The sequence below is a fragment of the Spermophilus citellus genome (assembly GCF_964194105.1).
Source record: "Spermophilus citellus genome assembly, chromosome: 1".
Lineage (NCBI taxonomy): Eukaryota > Metazoa > Chordata > Mammalia > Rodentia > Sciuridae > Spermophilus > Spermophilus citellus.
This window is the reverse complement of record NC_138182.1, coordinates 275,049,650-275,064,989: the sequence shown is the minus strand read 5'-3', so window position 1 is coordinate 275,064,989 and position 15,340 is coordinate 275,049,650. Positions and strand designations below refer to the sequence as shown.

General features: G+C 40.0%; 1 protein-coding gene across 1 annotated transcript in view; it reads left to right on the top strand.

Annotated features, from left to right (window-relative positions):
* Positions 1-15,340, top strand: part of FBXL7 (F-box and leucine rich repeat protein 7) — a 379,223-nt gene that overhangs the window by 98,536 nt on the left and 265,347 nt on the right. Inside the window, exon 2 of the mRNA XM_081287425.1 lies at positions 8,577-8,666. Within this exon, the coding sequence (XP_081143551.1) occupies positions 8,577-8,666 (90 nt within the window). The remainder of the gene's footprint in view (positions 1-8,576; positions 8,667-15,340) is intronic.

The following is a 15,340-nucleotide window of genomic DNA, read 5'->3' as shown; positions in this document are numbered from 1 at the left end:
TTATAACTCAATCAGTATTAATTCAGTTGAATTGATTAACTGGGTGGTAACTGTAGTCAGGTAGAGTGTGGCTAGAGGAGGTAGGTCACTGGGGGTGTGCCTTTGTCTTTTGTGTTTTGTCCCTGGGGAGCCAATCTCTCTGTTTCCTGATTGCTATGTCCTGAGCTGCTCTCCTCCACCACACCTTTCTGCCATGATGTTCTGCTACACTTTGCGCCCAGAGCAATGGAGTCAGCTGTCTGTGGACTGAGACTTCTGAAACCGTGAACACCCAATAAATGTTTCCTCCTCTAAAATTGTTATTGTCAAGTCTTTGGTTACAGCGGTGAAAAAGCTGAACAAAAACAAATATTATTTATATATTTATTTACTATTGCATAGGATAGTAAAATAATCGTTGTTTTAAATTTCATTTCTTGTTCCCCAGTGTGAATTAAACTGTGATAAATGGGGCCAAGTTAATAGCTCGCAGTGTGGATGTGATTGAATAATTTGTATGCATAATTTAGTTCAGTTTCTCCTCATAGCAACCTTCCCCTAATTCTGAAGCATGTGTAATTCTCCCCATTGTTAGTAGACGAAACTGGTTGCTGCTTTTTGTGTGTGTTTATGTCTATTTTGTGAAGACACTGAAGCTAAGAGAATTTGACACATCTGCTGGATAGGTTGCTGGGAGGTGGTAGATTCAGTGTTTAAAATCCTGTGGGTCTGGCATGGTGATGGCTTGTGTTATGTGTTGTCATGGTTAGATGTGGTGTCCCTCAAAAGCTCCCTTGTGAGACGATGCAAGAAGGTTGGGAAGAGAAATGGTTGGGTTAGAGCTTTAACCTAATCAGTGAATCAATCCCTGATGGGATTATCTGTCTGGGAATTGGAGGCAGGTGGGTTGTGGTTGGAAGAGGTGGTTCATGGGGGCGTGGCTGGGGAGTATATGTTTGTATCAGAAAGTGGAGTCTCTTTGCTTTCTTATCTTCATGGGAGCTGTTTCTCTCTGCCACATTCTTCCACCATGATGTCCTACCTCATCTGAGTCCCAAGGGTTGGATCCAGTCTTCTATGGACTAAGACCTCCAGAACTCCTAAATGGACTTTTCTCCCCTAAAATTCTTCTGGTCAGATCCTTTTAGCAAAATAGCTGATTAAAATGTGTTAACTTGGCCAGTTTATAGCACCCAGTTATTTAGTCCAAGGATGATCTAGCTGTGTTTGTGAAGCTATTTTGTAAATGAGATCAACAACTACAAACAGTTGACAGTAAGTAAAAGAGATTCTCTTTAATAATAATATGAATGCCCCCCCACACCTTTACTTGAAGATTTTAAAAGCAAAAATCAAGGTTTACTGGGAAAAAAAAAATCTGCCCCCAGGCTATAGCATCAGTGTCTGCCTTAGTTTTCGGGGCCCAGTGGCCTGCAGATTTCAAACTTACCCAAACTGACAATTAAGTGAGCCAGTTATTTAAAATAAATAAGTTGTGTACCGGAGGCACTTGGGTGCCCATTTGGGGAAAGTGGAAGAGGTTTCATCCTTCCATGTAGGTGGAAACAGGTTAGAGTTTGAGAGACTTGCTCACAGGTATAGACATGGCCTAGAAATGGTGGAAGGTGGGTTTTGAAGCCTGCTCTAAATCCAGTGGCCATCCTCCAAACCACAAATGTCCCATTACTCCAACTGCACACAATAGGCAGCCATAGTGGGTTGTAAAGACAGGGCTGGCACCTATTAAACACTTGGTTGTGTGACACACTGGGCTGAGCACTTTGCCGCCTCTTACTGGCTTCTCAGCACTGCTCAGGGAGGTCAGGCATCTGTACCTGTTGGGAGCTTCTCAAACTTGAGGCAACAGAATCACCTGGAGGACATGTTGGAACCAAGATTGCTGAGCCCTACCTGCAGGATGCCAAAAAATCTGCCGATAGAGTGTGAACCCCACACTACTAGTCCTTGCTTGTATGGAGTGTCTGCTCCAGTCTGTCTGGGTCCCCCAGGGTTCTGCTGCAGCAATCTGCCTTCTTGTCATGTCATAGAAGCACCTCTGTCCATTGTGTTGACTCTATTGGGCAAGCCCACAGCCTGTCTCTTGGGCTTGGGGTCTCCTCAATGTTACCAGGGAACCCGTTGACTTGCTAAAGCTGCAGCCTGAGCCCCCAGAGCCCAGCCTTGCCTTGCAGCCTGGCTTCCAGTGGGAGGATGAGCAGCCCCTCACCCCCACAACCCTGCCACTGTCCTAATTATGGGGTGAGGTCAACAGTGCCCCTTGCCCTACTCAACACACCTTCCCTATTTCCAGGAGAAGCCGAGAGGGGAAACCAGGCGTCAGTCCTTCCCAGTGTCCCTCTGGGATGTGGTGCGGGTAGAGGGACTTCTGATACTCTATTCTCTCTTACCTAAAATTTTTTCATGTACAATTCCAGGGTCTATTCTGAGAGGTCTGGCCCTTAATTTGATAAAGGAGCCAAGAAATGTAGCCATTTCCTTCCTAAGGTAACAGCGTGGCTGGCAGGAATACTTTGGTGCTGCGGATTTCTCTTTGGGGGATGTTGGAGGCTGAATATTCCCTCCCCACTGCCTTTTATTTTTTAAACTCCAAGTTCATTCTATAGCATTTATTGTCTGTACACCCTTTCCCCAGTACCAGCCCACTTCCTCTTCACTTGAACTCAAGGGGGTTATGCTTCCAGGACCAAGAAGGAAAGAAGAATATTAATAGTCTCTAAAACATGAGCCTCATTATACTAAGCTGTTGGGTGTTTCCAGGCGCCTGCACTGTTCCAAAGAATATATCTGGGTTATTTTATTTGATCTTTACATAACACTATGAAGCAGGAGTTGACACCCCCACACACACCCCTTTTATAGCTGAAGGTTTAGGTTACAGAAAACCCAGGGTTTAGGTTACAGAAAACCCAGGCTTATTGATCACAACCTAGATGCCCTTCAGTAGATGCCATCCTTCCCAGTCTACCTGAAAAGGTAACAAGCTGCAAAAATTATTTGCTGATCCATGTTAGACAAGATCATATCTAGTCAATCCTCATTATCTACAGATTCTGTATTTGAGTACTTGCCTACTTGGTACAATTTATCTGTAGTCCACAAATCAATACTCATGGCACTTTGGGGTCAATCACAAACATGCACAGAGTGTTGAAAACTTTGAGTGTCCCAAGAACAGGTTCTTAGGTGAAGTTGATTGATGTGATGCTTTACGTTCTTATTTCAGCGCTCTCTCTCTCTCTCTCTCTCTCTCTCTCTCTCTCTCTCTCTCTCTCTCTTTAAATTTGTTCTTTTTAGTTGTATTTGACAGTATAATTTATTTGGACGTAATTATCAAAGCATGGAATATTTTTCATATATTTGTTGATTGATTGTATATCCTTTTCTGAGAAGTATCTGTTCAGGTCATTGGCCCATTGATTGATTGGGTTATTTGTTTTTTTGGTGCTTAGCTTTTTGAGTTCTTTATATACCCTAGAGATTAGTGCTCTATCTGATGCGTGAGGGGTAAAGATTTGCTCCCAAGATGTAGGCTCTCTATTCACCTTACAGGTTGTTTATTTTGCTGAGAGAAACTTTAGTTTGAGTCCATCCCATTTATTGATTCTTGATTTTAATTCTTATGCTATAGGAGTCTTATTAAGGAGGTTGGGGCCTAATTCCACATGATGGAGTTAGGGCCTACTTTTTCCTTCTATTAGGTGCAGAGTCTCTGGTTTAATTCCTAGGTCCTTGAGTTTTGTGCATGGTGAGAGCTGGGGGTTTAAGTGTTGGAGAGGATGTGGGGAAAAAAGTACACTCATACTTTGCTGGTGTAACTGCAAATTGGTGCAGCCAATATGGAAAGCAGTATGGAGATTTCTTGGAAAACTGGGAATGGAACCACCATTTGACCCAGCTATCCTACTCCTTGGTCTATACCCAGAGGACTTAAAAACAGCATACTACAGGGACACAGCCACATCAATGTTTACAGCAGCACAATTCACAATAGCTAAACTGTGGAACCAACCTAGATGCCCTTCAGTAGAGGAATGGATAAAAAAAAATGTGCATATGTACACAATGGAATAATGCTCAGCAATAAAAGAGAATAAAACCATGGCATTTGTGGGTAAATGGATGGAGTTGGAGAAGATAATGCTAAGTGAAATTAGCCAATCCCCCCCAAAAAACCAAATGCCAAATGTTTTCTCTCATATAAGGTGACTGACTCATAGTGGGGTAGGGAGAGGGGAGCATGGGAGGAATAGACAAACTCTAGATAGGGCAGAGGGGTAGGAGGGGAAGAGAGGGGGCAAGAGGTTAGCAATGATGGTGGAATGAGATGGACATCATTATCCAAAGTACATGTATGAAGACACGAGTTGGTATGAACATACTTTTTATACAAACAGAGATATGAAAAATTGTGCTCTATATGTGTAATAAGAATTGTAATGCATCCTGATGTCATGTATTAAAAAATAAAATCAATTAAAGAAAAAAACATGGAATATATCTTAATCTTAGCTTGTATATTATACATAAGTGTCCCTTTTGTAGTCTATTTAGCACCTATTTTTTTTTCTTTTTATCCTTTTATTGGCCCAGTTTACTACTTAAAATGGCTCCCAGGTATCCTGCAGAAGAACTGGCTTATGTCTCCCAAAGCAAGGAAATTATAATATTCCCCCACCTGTGTTAGACAAGCCCATTCAGATGGGATATATAGTGCCCTGGCCCTCAACTCAACGTTAATGAATTGAGCTGGAACATTAAGCTGGAAGTCTTTTAAGACAAACAAGCATAACACAAACTCATGTATTGGTCAGTTGACAAATGTGACCAGAGGTTCACACATAATTGTAAAGTGAATTTTCCAACTCAAAGAAATGATAAATATTTCACCTCGCCCTGAATTTCCCACTAGAGCAGTGATTCAGAATTCACTAATTCACTTTTAGTTTGGGGTAGGTAGTTCTGTAAAATCACAAAGACAATCAACTAATCAGCTGTATTTATCTCTCTGTAATCTTGCTCTCCTTAATTGCTTAAAGGCTTAAATGCTCAGGTATTTTTAAAATGTTGTCCTTTTCTAAGGACGTACATTCTCAATGGATGTAGTATTGCTGCCTAGAGACAAAAAGTGGTTCTTGGAGGAAAAACACTTTATTACCCTTTTTTTATGCATAAAGCAGAGATCATGCACAAGTGCACACACTCTCTCTCTCTCTCTCTCTCTCACACACACACGCAGATATACAGTATATCAGTGGTGTCACAAGTTCACATGGGTAATTAGAAAAAAAAAGTCTAAAAAGTTTTGAGGGCAATAATGAAAAAGAGATTCAGAAGCTCTGTCGTGGTGCCTAGTGAATATTTAATAAGATGAAGCATCTGGAGTATTTATTAGAGTACAAAATACAGCATGTGCACTCAATGTTAACTACATGAATAACATTAATAATATTATTTTCTCAATTCTATCCCCTTCCTTCATACACCAGCTTTTCTTAAACTGGAATTTTTGGCCCCCTGAGGCATGACCCACACATGTTCTCAGGCATGACTGAGAATTTCCTCTGAAATTTGTTGTCTTGTATTGCATTTTTAAAATGATGATAATTGTAAAATGAATATTCCTAGCACAAAGAAATGAGGAATGTTTAGGGTGATGGTTATACTGGTCATCCTGATCCAGTCATTACACATCATACACATGAGTTCAAATATCAGACTAACACATAAAGATGTTTAGTTATCATGTATCAATTAAGAATCATAAAAGGTAATAATTGTGTACTCATTTGCCTTTATAATGGAGCCCTGCCACAAGATTCTATGGTCCAAGTTTCCCATCTTCTTGTGGACTGATAAGGAAGAAAGGAGTAGACTTTGAAACGTGATGATACTGTCAGCCCAAATGAAGGGCCACTGAGGTGTCATCTGTCATAGGAGAGAGTGCCTGCTGGGTAGCACAGGCATGCTCAAGTCAAGAAACCTTAGCTTTAGCATCCAGTATTGTGTTTGAGTTTTGAAAAGCAAGTTTTCCTCAGCAAAATAACATCATCTCTCTTGTTAAACCAGTGCTATTAATTTGAGTGTTATGGGTTGTATTGTTTGTCCTTAATTCATCATTTTGTTTTGGTTTTCTGTTGAATCAGAATTAGAGCATATGGAGTTTATTTCTAGCATTCCATTTGTGCATAACTAAGCAATAATATAATTGAAATAATTTAAGTACATGTATTGGTGGTGTGCACTACTGTTTTCTGCCCTATTAAAGGGAGTGTTTGCATTGCTCGGCCTTGAAGAATAATGCAATGGACTCATAGAAGTACAGAATATTGGAGCCATCAGGAATTATTTAGTTTAGCCACCTCCCCTACCAGATGTGTACACTGAGCCTCCAGGGGAGAAATGAAGGCTCAAGGTAAAAAAGCAAAGGAGAGGCAGACTGAGGTCAGAGACCAGGTGTCTGTACTTCTAATTGGGTACCAGCCCCCCCACCTCATGTCAGCCGCCTCCAAAAGTGAACCATGGAAAATAAATGGCAACTCTGCCAGGCTTACAGAGGAAGGCTGGGCACAAACTAAGGAAAGTAAATAATGGATTTGTTTCAGAGCCACAAATCTCAATGTGTCAAGAGAGGAAACGGCAGCCAGTTCTCTTCCCTGCTCAGGTGAAATTACACATGAGGTCAGATTGTTCCATAACTTTCAACAGAACAAAACAATTCTGAAGATTTTTAAATCTAAGCCCAGATGTATTTCTCTACTCTGAATTTAGGCTCTGAGCTCACTCCACCTCGCTAGGGTTGTATACTATCTTACTCTGTTTGGGCTGCTGTAACAAAATGCCATAGACTGAGTGGCTTGCGAACAAGATTTTTTTCCCTTAAAGTTTTGGATGCTGGAAAATCAAGATCAAGGAGGCAGTAGATTCCTTGTTTTCTGAGGTTCATTTACGGCTTTCTTCTTGTTTCTTCACGTGACAGGCGAGGCACCAATCCTACCTGTGAGGGCTCCATTCTCATGACCTAATTTCCTCCCTAAGGCTCCACCTCCTGATACCATTTCAGTACATGGATTTCTAGGGACATAACCATTCTGTGCATTGGGTGCACGCACCACTGGGCAGAGAAGACCATTACGAAATAGTGTTTCTCAGCTGCATATGGGAGTTCTGATCAATACTTGTGGTTTGAGGAGTTCAACTGAGATACAGTTACTAGGATGCAGCATTAGTTTCCTATTGCTGCATAACTTGGGTACATTGTTATCCCAGCATTTCTTTGGGTCAGAATTCTGGGCATGGATCCATTGGGTGTTTCCTTCAGGGCTCACAGAGCTGGAACAAGGATTAGGTGAGGGCTGTTCTCTCATCTGACCTTTGGAATCCTCTTCCCAGCTTACATGGTTGTTGGCAGAATTCATTTTCTTGTGCTAGTAGAACTCATTGTATTTGAGCTTCAAGGCCAGCAGGAGGGATCTCTCTCTAGATCCCCTTAAAGCATCCATCTAGTTCATCTAATCTCATTAGATTAATTAAGTCAGCTCTTTAGGGGATTTAATTACATCTGCAAAATCTTTTCAACTTTGCTATATTGTATTGTATTGGTTAAAGGTCAGTTAGTTACAGGTTATACCCACACTCAAGGAGGAGAAGATGATACAAGAACATGGGTATCTGGGGATCATCTTTGAGTCTGCACATCACAGGCATTAGGTACTTTCCTTACTGAGCAATGAAGGGTGGTTCCTATTTACAGACTTTCATGTGACATTTAGAGCACGTTTATCAATAGTAACATGTATGATTATGTTAAAGCTTAGAGGAGCAGAAACTCACCACTGAGCTTAGGCAAGATTATTATCTTACCCTCAGCACTACAGACATTTATGCTGAGTAATTCTTTCTTCAGGGTGCTGTCCTATGCATTCTAAGTCATTCAGCAGCACATCTGGCTACTGCCCTTCAGATGAGGTAGCACCTCTACCCCATTAATGACAACCAAATATGATGCCAGACAGGTCAATTGTCTCCATGCCCAGAAAAATCATTCCCAGGTGAGAATCACTGTATTAGAACAATGAAGTTGTCTTGGTGGTTTTTAAAGAAGGAACTATTAAAACGGAATTTGTTTTTTAAGGTGATACAGCTCTATGGAGCCAGCAGGCTCTTGCTCCTCCCATAATGCCTGATTCTTAGATTTGCTTATTTCCTTTACTGAGAAATGCATAGTTTATAGTTGCAAATAAAAAAAAAATAATGCAGGAGATGTGTTTCCCACATGTACTTTCTTACTCACATGTATGCCAAAACAAAGTTACGTTATCATATTTGACTATGTTTTATAATCTTGTTTGAGTTTATAGTCAAGTCATATTATAGGAGAGCTTTGGTTCTGCTGTAACATGGGTCAGATATTTCCCCAAAGATTTTTAACACATCAGGCAAAAAGCTTAATAAAGTCCATTCTTGGTATCACAGCTCCTTTCTTGGAAATGAGGGACGTGGCTTGATGTGGGGCTGTTGGAAGGCACGATCCAGGTCTGAAATTACAAAACTCAAAATCTCAATCCTGTTTTCTCTAGGCAAAGGCAGCTCAAGCATCTCATCCGACGTGAGTTCAAGTACAGATCACACGCCGACCAAAGCCCAGAAGAATGTGGCTACCAGTGAAGGTAGGCATCTGGTCTTCATTATCCTGCGCCTTCCCTTTACAAGGCTGGCTATTTTTGGAAGACAAAGAAAATGTGGGAGTTTTGTTCTATTCTGCTGAGTGGGAGCATATGAGGTTATTAAAAAGGAGAGGCAAAGGATCTCCCAAGTTTCTTTTTGGTTGCACTGTTGTTACTGCCAATCAAATTTGATGGGATAGGATTTCAGTGTCTCAGTTCTAAGGCAAATTCTGTAATTTTGTGAAACTCTAGCAGGTTGACTTAAGGGAAGACTTTATGATATTACATACCTTGCACTACAGTTGGAAGCTCCTGAAAGAACTAGTAACATAGATGCATCTGTGATTTAGGATGCTATAATTGGAAGATCATGGTCACGTAATTTATAGAACTTGAATTAATCACCAACCTTTGGGAGTAGCAAAGGAGGTTTTTTTTTTTTTTTAATTATTTGAAGAATAAATGAAATGTCGTGTCAGACAGAAAAAGATTGGTCCTGTTGGTATTCTTGAGGATGAATTTGACTTCCTTGCTTGTAGAAATACATGTGGGAATGGCACTGTTCCCAGTAGTGCAGAGGGTTAGGGTTACTACTTGATTGAGGAGTCGTTTCTATGGCAGTTTTTAAGGGGAAGGTTTACCCAGTGATAGACTCAGCTTCTTGTATTTTAATGTTAAACCCAACTGAATGACTTCTTTTCTGAAGAAGAGCTCTTTCTGAGCATAATCGCCCAGTGGTCCCAGGTCAACAGCAGTGCTTGACACTGACAGGCTGAAATATCAGCTGATGAACTGACATCCAGTAGCACCTGCTTTTCTGAAGTACACAGGATGTCACGGGGGCACATTTTCAGCTTCTCTTTCTGAAGTTCATTTCTGCTGCTTGAAAGCTGGAGCGTGTGCTTACAGGCTGGTGTTGGCCCAGGGAGCTCTGTGAATCCTCTTGATCTGTGTGAAAACCTATGAATTCATGATGATGGTTCACCTCTGTTGGCGTGTGTCTGCTCGTTGCATATTTTTGGACATGATGTGTTTCAGATACCACAGAACTACCTTCTTGGTCATTACTTATCCCCAGGCCAATGCATAGGTTGTTTTTGCAAGTGGATTATTTTCTCCTGCGTTTAAAACCTTAGCATTGTTGGATGGACACCACCAACCATTGTGAGGCAGAGAAACCACAGGAAGCAATCCAATCTTAATCATCCGCCTCTGAGTTCAAATATGGGCATTGGGTTGTTCTTGAAATTGAGTCAGGGTCATGTGCAAATCTGCCTATTTGATTCTAGACTTTTGCTTGTGTTAGTTCCATTCTTAGGACCCAGAGTAGAAATCACTTCAGCGTCTAATTCACAGGGATCCTCTGTTGTCAGAAACGTGTTCCATGAGATGATCATGTCTTCCTACCATTGTTATACAGAGACTTGTTTCGATGATTTCTCTGAGTGACCATGAAAACAGAAAGTTAAACATTTAAATAATCTCTGTGTTTGTCTGATTTAAAGTTTTCATATCACTTTTTTTTTGTCCTTTCCAAAAATAGAAAATATATAACTTTATGAGCTTTGTTACAGAGTTGGGGACAGGTACTGTGGGACTTCTGCATTTAAAATATCTGCTTTTTATGGTTTTTTGTTTGCTTGTTTTTTAAAGTGCCAGCTCTATAAAGACTTTAAGTTTTCAGTTTTGTCTTTCTCTTAGGAAGAAGTACAGGATCAGCTATTGTTTTATACATTTTGTGAACATGTATTTATTTTTTGTCATTCTGAGGGTAGATTTGGGAGGAAAAAAACAGGAAACTATGATGTTCCTATGAAAAAGAATTTTTTTTCCAAGTGCACTAAATTAATACAGAACTTCTTTCTAGATTTTAAGAGGAAGAGCCTCATCCATGTAAAAGATGCTATACATTTCCTTATATCCTGAAAAATTAAAGAAGTATTGACTTTTGCTCTTTGTGTGTGTGAATCCATTTTTCTATAAAATTTCAATTAATGAAAACTTATAATATTAAAAAATAAGCTCAATTGTGAGCATTAGTTAATGAAAATGTGTTTTAAGGATGTTTCATGCATATCTTGTCTCATGTTAGGCTATTTTCAGGACAAAGCCAGAGCAGTCAGTGCTTTGATCCTCCTCTCAGGATAGGTGGTACAGCCAGCCCATTCACAGACCCCACAGGGTGGATTCACCTGATGCTGTGTGTTTCTTCATACTGGAAAACAGCCAGCTAACCTCTGAATGCAAGACTGGCAAACACTATCTTCTCACATAGACTGCAGAAGAGCACTTTAGAAAGTGCACCTCTGATTCTCTTTCCACTGTTTTTGAGAACAATGTTTATAATCTTTCACATTAAGAAAATGCTGGGTGAGCATGTAACTGGTTTTCTGGAAGCTGTTGGATTATGGTGATTTTCTTCAGTTTCTTGATCCTCTCCTGTATTTTCACCTCTGAATTCATCTGTATTGTTTTAAAGGTCTTTGTGATGTTGGTTTCTAAAAGTGATATGTATAGTGAATAACATTTCATCTTCCTGCAGCCTTTGAAAACCAGGGCCATACCTATAATACCTGGGTTGGAAGCACCATTAGTAGTGCTGAGTTTTGCCCAGATGGGAAGGATAGATTGGGAAGATACTATATTGGTTCTCTGGTTGTTGTTGTCGGTGGTGGTGGTGATGGTAGTGGTGGTGTGTGTGTATGGGTGAGTGTGCACACTAGAATCTGCACTCTACTATGAAAAAGAATTTTTTTCCAAATGTACTAAATTAATACAGAACTTCTTTCTAGATTTTAAGAGGAAGAGCCTCATCCATGTAAAAGATGTTGTACATTTCTTTATATCCTGAAAAATTAAAGAAGTGTTGACTTTTGCTCTTTGTGTGTGTGAATCCATTTTTTTCTATAAAATTTCAATTAATGAAAACTTATAATATTTTTTTTATTGTTGGTTGTTCAAAACATTACATAGTTCGAAAACTTATAATATTAAAAAATAAACTCAGTGTGAGCATTAGTTAATGAAAATGTGTTTTAAGGGTGTTTCATGCATATCTTGTCTCATGTTAGGCTATTTCAGGACAAAGCCAGAGCAGTCAGTGCTTTGATCCTCCTCTCAGGATAGGTGGTGCAGCCAGCCCATTCACAGACCCCCACCGGGTGGATTTACCTGATGGTGTGTAGGTAATGGTACAGGTAATGTCCCTTACCAGGAAACATGTAGACACCACTGTATTCAATGTGTACTGAAAAGTAAAGTAAGGATATGGGGTAGAGGGATGGGAAGGGCACACACATAACATGTGCTTAACCTGCCTTGGGGGTGTGAATGGAGATTAACTGCAGGTGGACATCAGCCATATTTCTGTGGTGAGGACAATGCTCTAAAATTGGATAGTGGTAATAGTTACACCACTAGGAAAATTTACTACAAACATTGAATTGTACACATAAAAAGGGCTGTTGGAGGACCTGCCACTCTGCCTGATCTTCAGACTTGTATCTAAATCATCACAAACTTGTCTTAGAAAATGCCCTCTCAGCTCTGGGAGATGATGACCAGTGGCTGGAAGACCAATCAGGGCTGAGGCTTGGCCAGTGCAAAGTGCGGAGCTACGGGTGCTGCCAACCCAAAATCTGCTCCTGAGTCACCCTGGCCATGGGGCCAGAACTGGCCTGAGAGCAGTCACGAGTGAGTTCCTGCACTGGCATTCCCAGCCAGCACGGAGCTGACTCATCAGAGTATGTTCTCCCATAAAGTTTTGGAAGTCACGAGAGATTAGAGACACTCAGGGTTCCCAAACATATTTTTCTTGGCCTTTTCTAGATACTCTCTATTCTGTGCTCAGATTTTGTGTTCTATCCCCCAACCTAATGGTAGAAGCCCCCTGTTAGTGATTCTAGCAAGTCAGTTTCTTGATAACGACTTAGGTTCCTCCTGTCTAACCAGTGTTCCAGCAAATTCACCCAGGGTCATAGGCTGTTCTTCTACAGGCAGTGGGCATAGATGGTAATAAGATTGGATTTTAATCTATGAGAAAAGACCTACTGAAAGGGTTCTGTTCCAAAGTCTCATGCAAAACTTTTGTGCATCTTACTTTTGTGACTCTAAAATCCACACACTCCTTTTAAGGAATTGGCAGCCAGCGAGAGCTTACTCCCTGATAAGTGGTATATGCTTTCTTTACAACCCATTATATTCCTTGTGACAGTTTAAGTTTCTGATTTCCTGACACTGTAGGGGGTTTGGGTTCAAGTGTAGAAAGCTGGAAATTTTCCATTTTTCCCAACATAATCTGCGTTCCAACGTTGTAAGGCACAGTTTAATTCTTTCCAGTTGTGTTGCTATTCTTTCTCTGACTTTTTTTTTTCAGTCTTTCTCTTTGGGAAATAATGGCCTTTGACCTTCAGCAGTGAAAGTCACAACCAGCCCCTGGTTGGGGTGGAGCTCACAGCAGCCTGCCTTGAGCAGAATCAGTTGGATTGGGTTTCCATCCTGCTGAAGCTGAGAGATAGCCAGCTGAGCTTTGGCTTCTTTCATATAACAGAGGGGTATGAGGATGTGGCTTTAAGGGTGGCATCTTAAAAGCTCAGTCTTCTCTGGATCTGGGGGAAAGTGAAGAAGTTAATCCAAAGGTCAAATCCAAAGGTCAAACTGGCTGAGAAGAGTGTTTCCTTCAGCTGCTCCTCAAGCATACTCACGTTCAGACCCTGGAATCATTGGCCCCACAAGATATGTGTGCGACTGCTGCTTTCTAAATGTCATTATCAAGCCAGACAGCTATAGAGTCTCAAGACTTTCAGAACTGCAGATGGTCTTGCCAATGTTCTGATCTCATATGCCTATTTTACAAAGAAATGCCTGTGTCACAGAGAAATGGAGAGATTTGCTCAAGATTGCACACCTGAAATATCATTGAGCAGGAGTTTGATGTGGTGTTGTCGAGGGTTGATTAAATTAGGACAAACTGTTGTTTCCTGTACATGAAGGTGTTGAATTCTCTTAATTTGTCCTCTTAATTTCTAGGTGTCTCTTTTGAGCTGGCTGCAGGGTTGAGGCTGACCAGGTGGAAACGTTTGAGAAAGGTTGAACCCGTATAGATCAGTACTGCTGGTAGAAGGAAAGGGTCTGCTTCAGAAGATAAGAGGGTCTCAATCTGCTTGAGTGCATTAGCTACCTGGAGAAGGAAACACCACCTCAATGCCCACTCCCCATTTACAAACAGGCCTTCAATGATTAGCTTAATTTCATCTATAGTTGCCTGTTTAATTCCTATAAAGGTCATTTTAAGCTTTCATCAGAAGAGAATTGATTTATAAAGAATGTGTAGTGACAGTTCTTTCCCTGGAACTTAAAATCACCAGTTTATTTATATAGTTGTGGGTTTTTCATGTTTTTAGCTCCCAAACTAGGCCAATTCTGAAAAGTTATTTTAAAAAAGCTCAGTCATTTGGCTTTGTTTTTATTCACTTTGTCTTCCTTATATCATCTTCTACTTCTTTTAGGGCTTACCCTTCAAACAAAATTCACATGTGTCACTCAAGAAGGGAAAGAGGATGCTTCTAATAAAGGTGGATTCCAGTTTCCTAAAAGACTTTTTTCTTTTTTTTAACCACCCAAAGAATTCAGTAAACATTTTTAACATGCTTATTTCAGGCTTTTTCCATTACTTTCACAAACATGATTGCATTCAACTTTGTTTTATTATCAAATGTCTCTTGAGAAATAGGAAGAGATATGTCTATTAAGGAAGGGAATTAAAGACAGGATCAGAATGGCCCTAAGTCACAAAATTAGTAAGTGACAAAGTTGGGCTATGAGCCCTGATTTTTAAGATTCATTCTTAATGCTTGTTATTTATTGTCATGCAAATCTACTGAGACTTTCATACTAATCATTTTTATAAGCTTCTATCAAAGTATGTTTTGAAAGTACTTACAAGGAAGGGGTATCTTTTCCAATGGCACCTCATAATTGTGTCTACATTGCCAATATTATCTATGGAAATGCATGACCCATCTATCACCTAGGAATTGACTTTGAATCCTTAGTTATAGAAGACAAAAGTTAATATTGCAAGTAAATTTTATACTGAACTATTGAAGGGTTAGTTTCTGGGTTACCAATACTATGCCTTTAACAGAATGTACCAGACAGACGAAGTGTTTGAAATTGATGTTGAAGTTAACCATGAGACTGGATCTGAAGTATATGTAAGTAAGAGTATTAAATAGTTATTTTACTATATGTTGTTTAAAACTGAGCCAGGGAATTATTCTTTGATTGTACATGTTTACAATTAGAAGATACTGATCTGAGAGCATGTGCAGTCTATTGCAATTGGATGAAACTCAACCTGTAACACAAGAGAAAGTAAACAAAATATGTAACATAGGAGGAGGAAGAAACAGTAGAGAAACAGAGAAAAAAATGACACTGAAGATATGTCTTTAGAAGTTGATCTAAAGTGACATCTATCCAATTTGGAAAGTCATTGGAAGGTGGGGCTGCTCTAGTATCTGGACAAGATTCTGAAATCAGAAGTGTGATGTTGTAAGCTTATGTTCTGTGGATGAGGAAGGTGATGAGATTATTATACAGATTTTTTTTGTCATTAAAAATTTTAAACTTAACTCTCTGGAAATGTCAGGATCATTGAGGAAAGTTTTGATAGA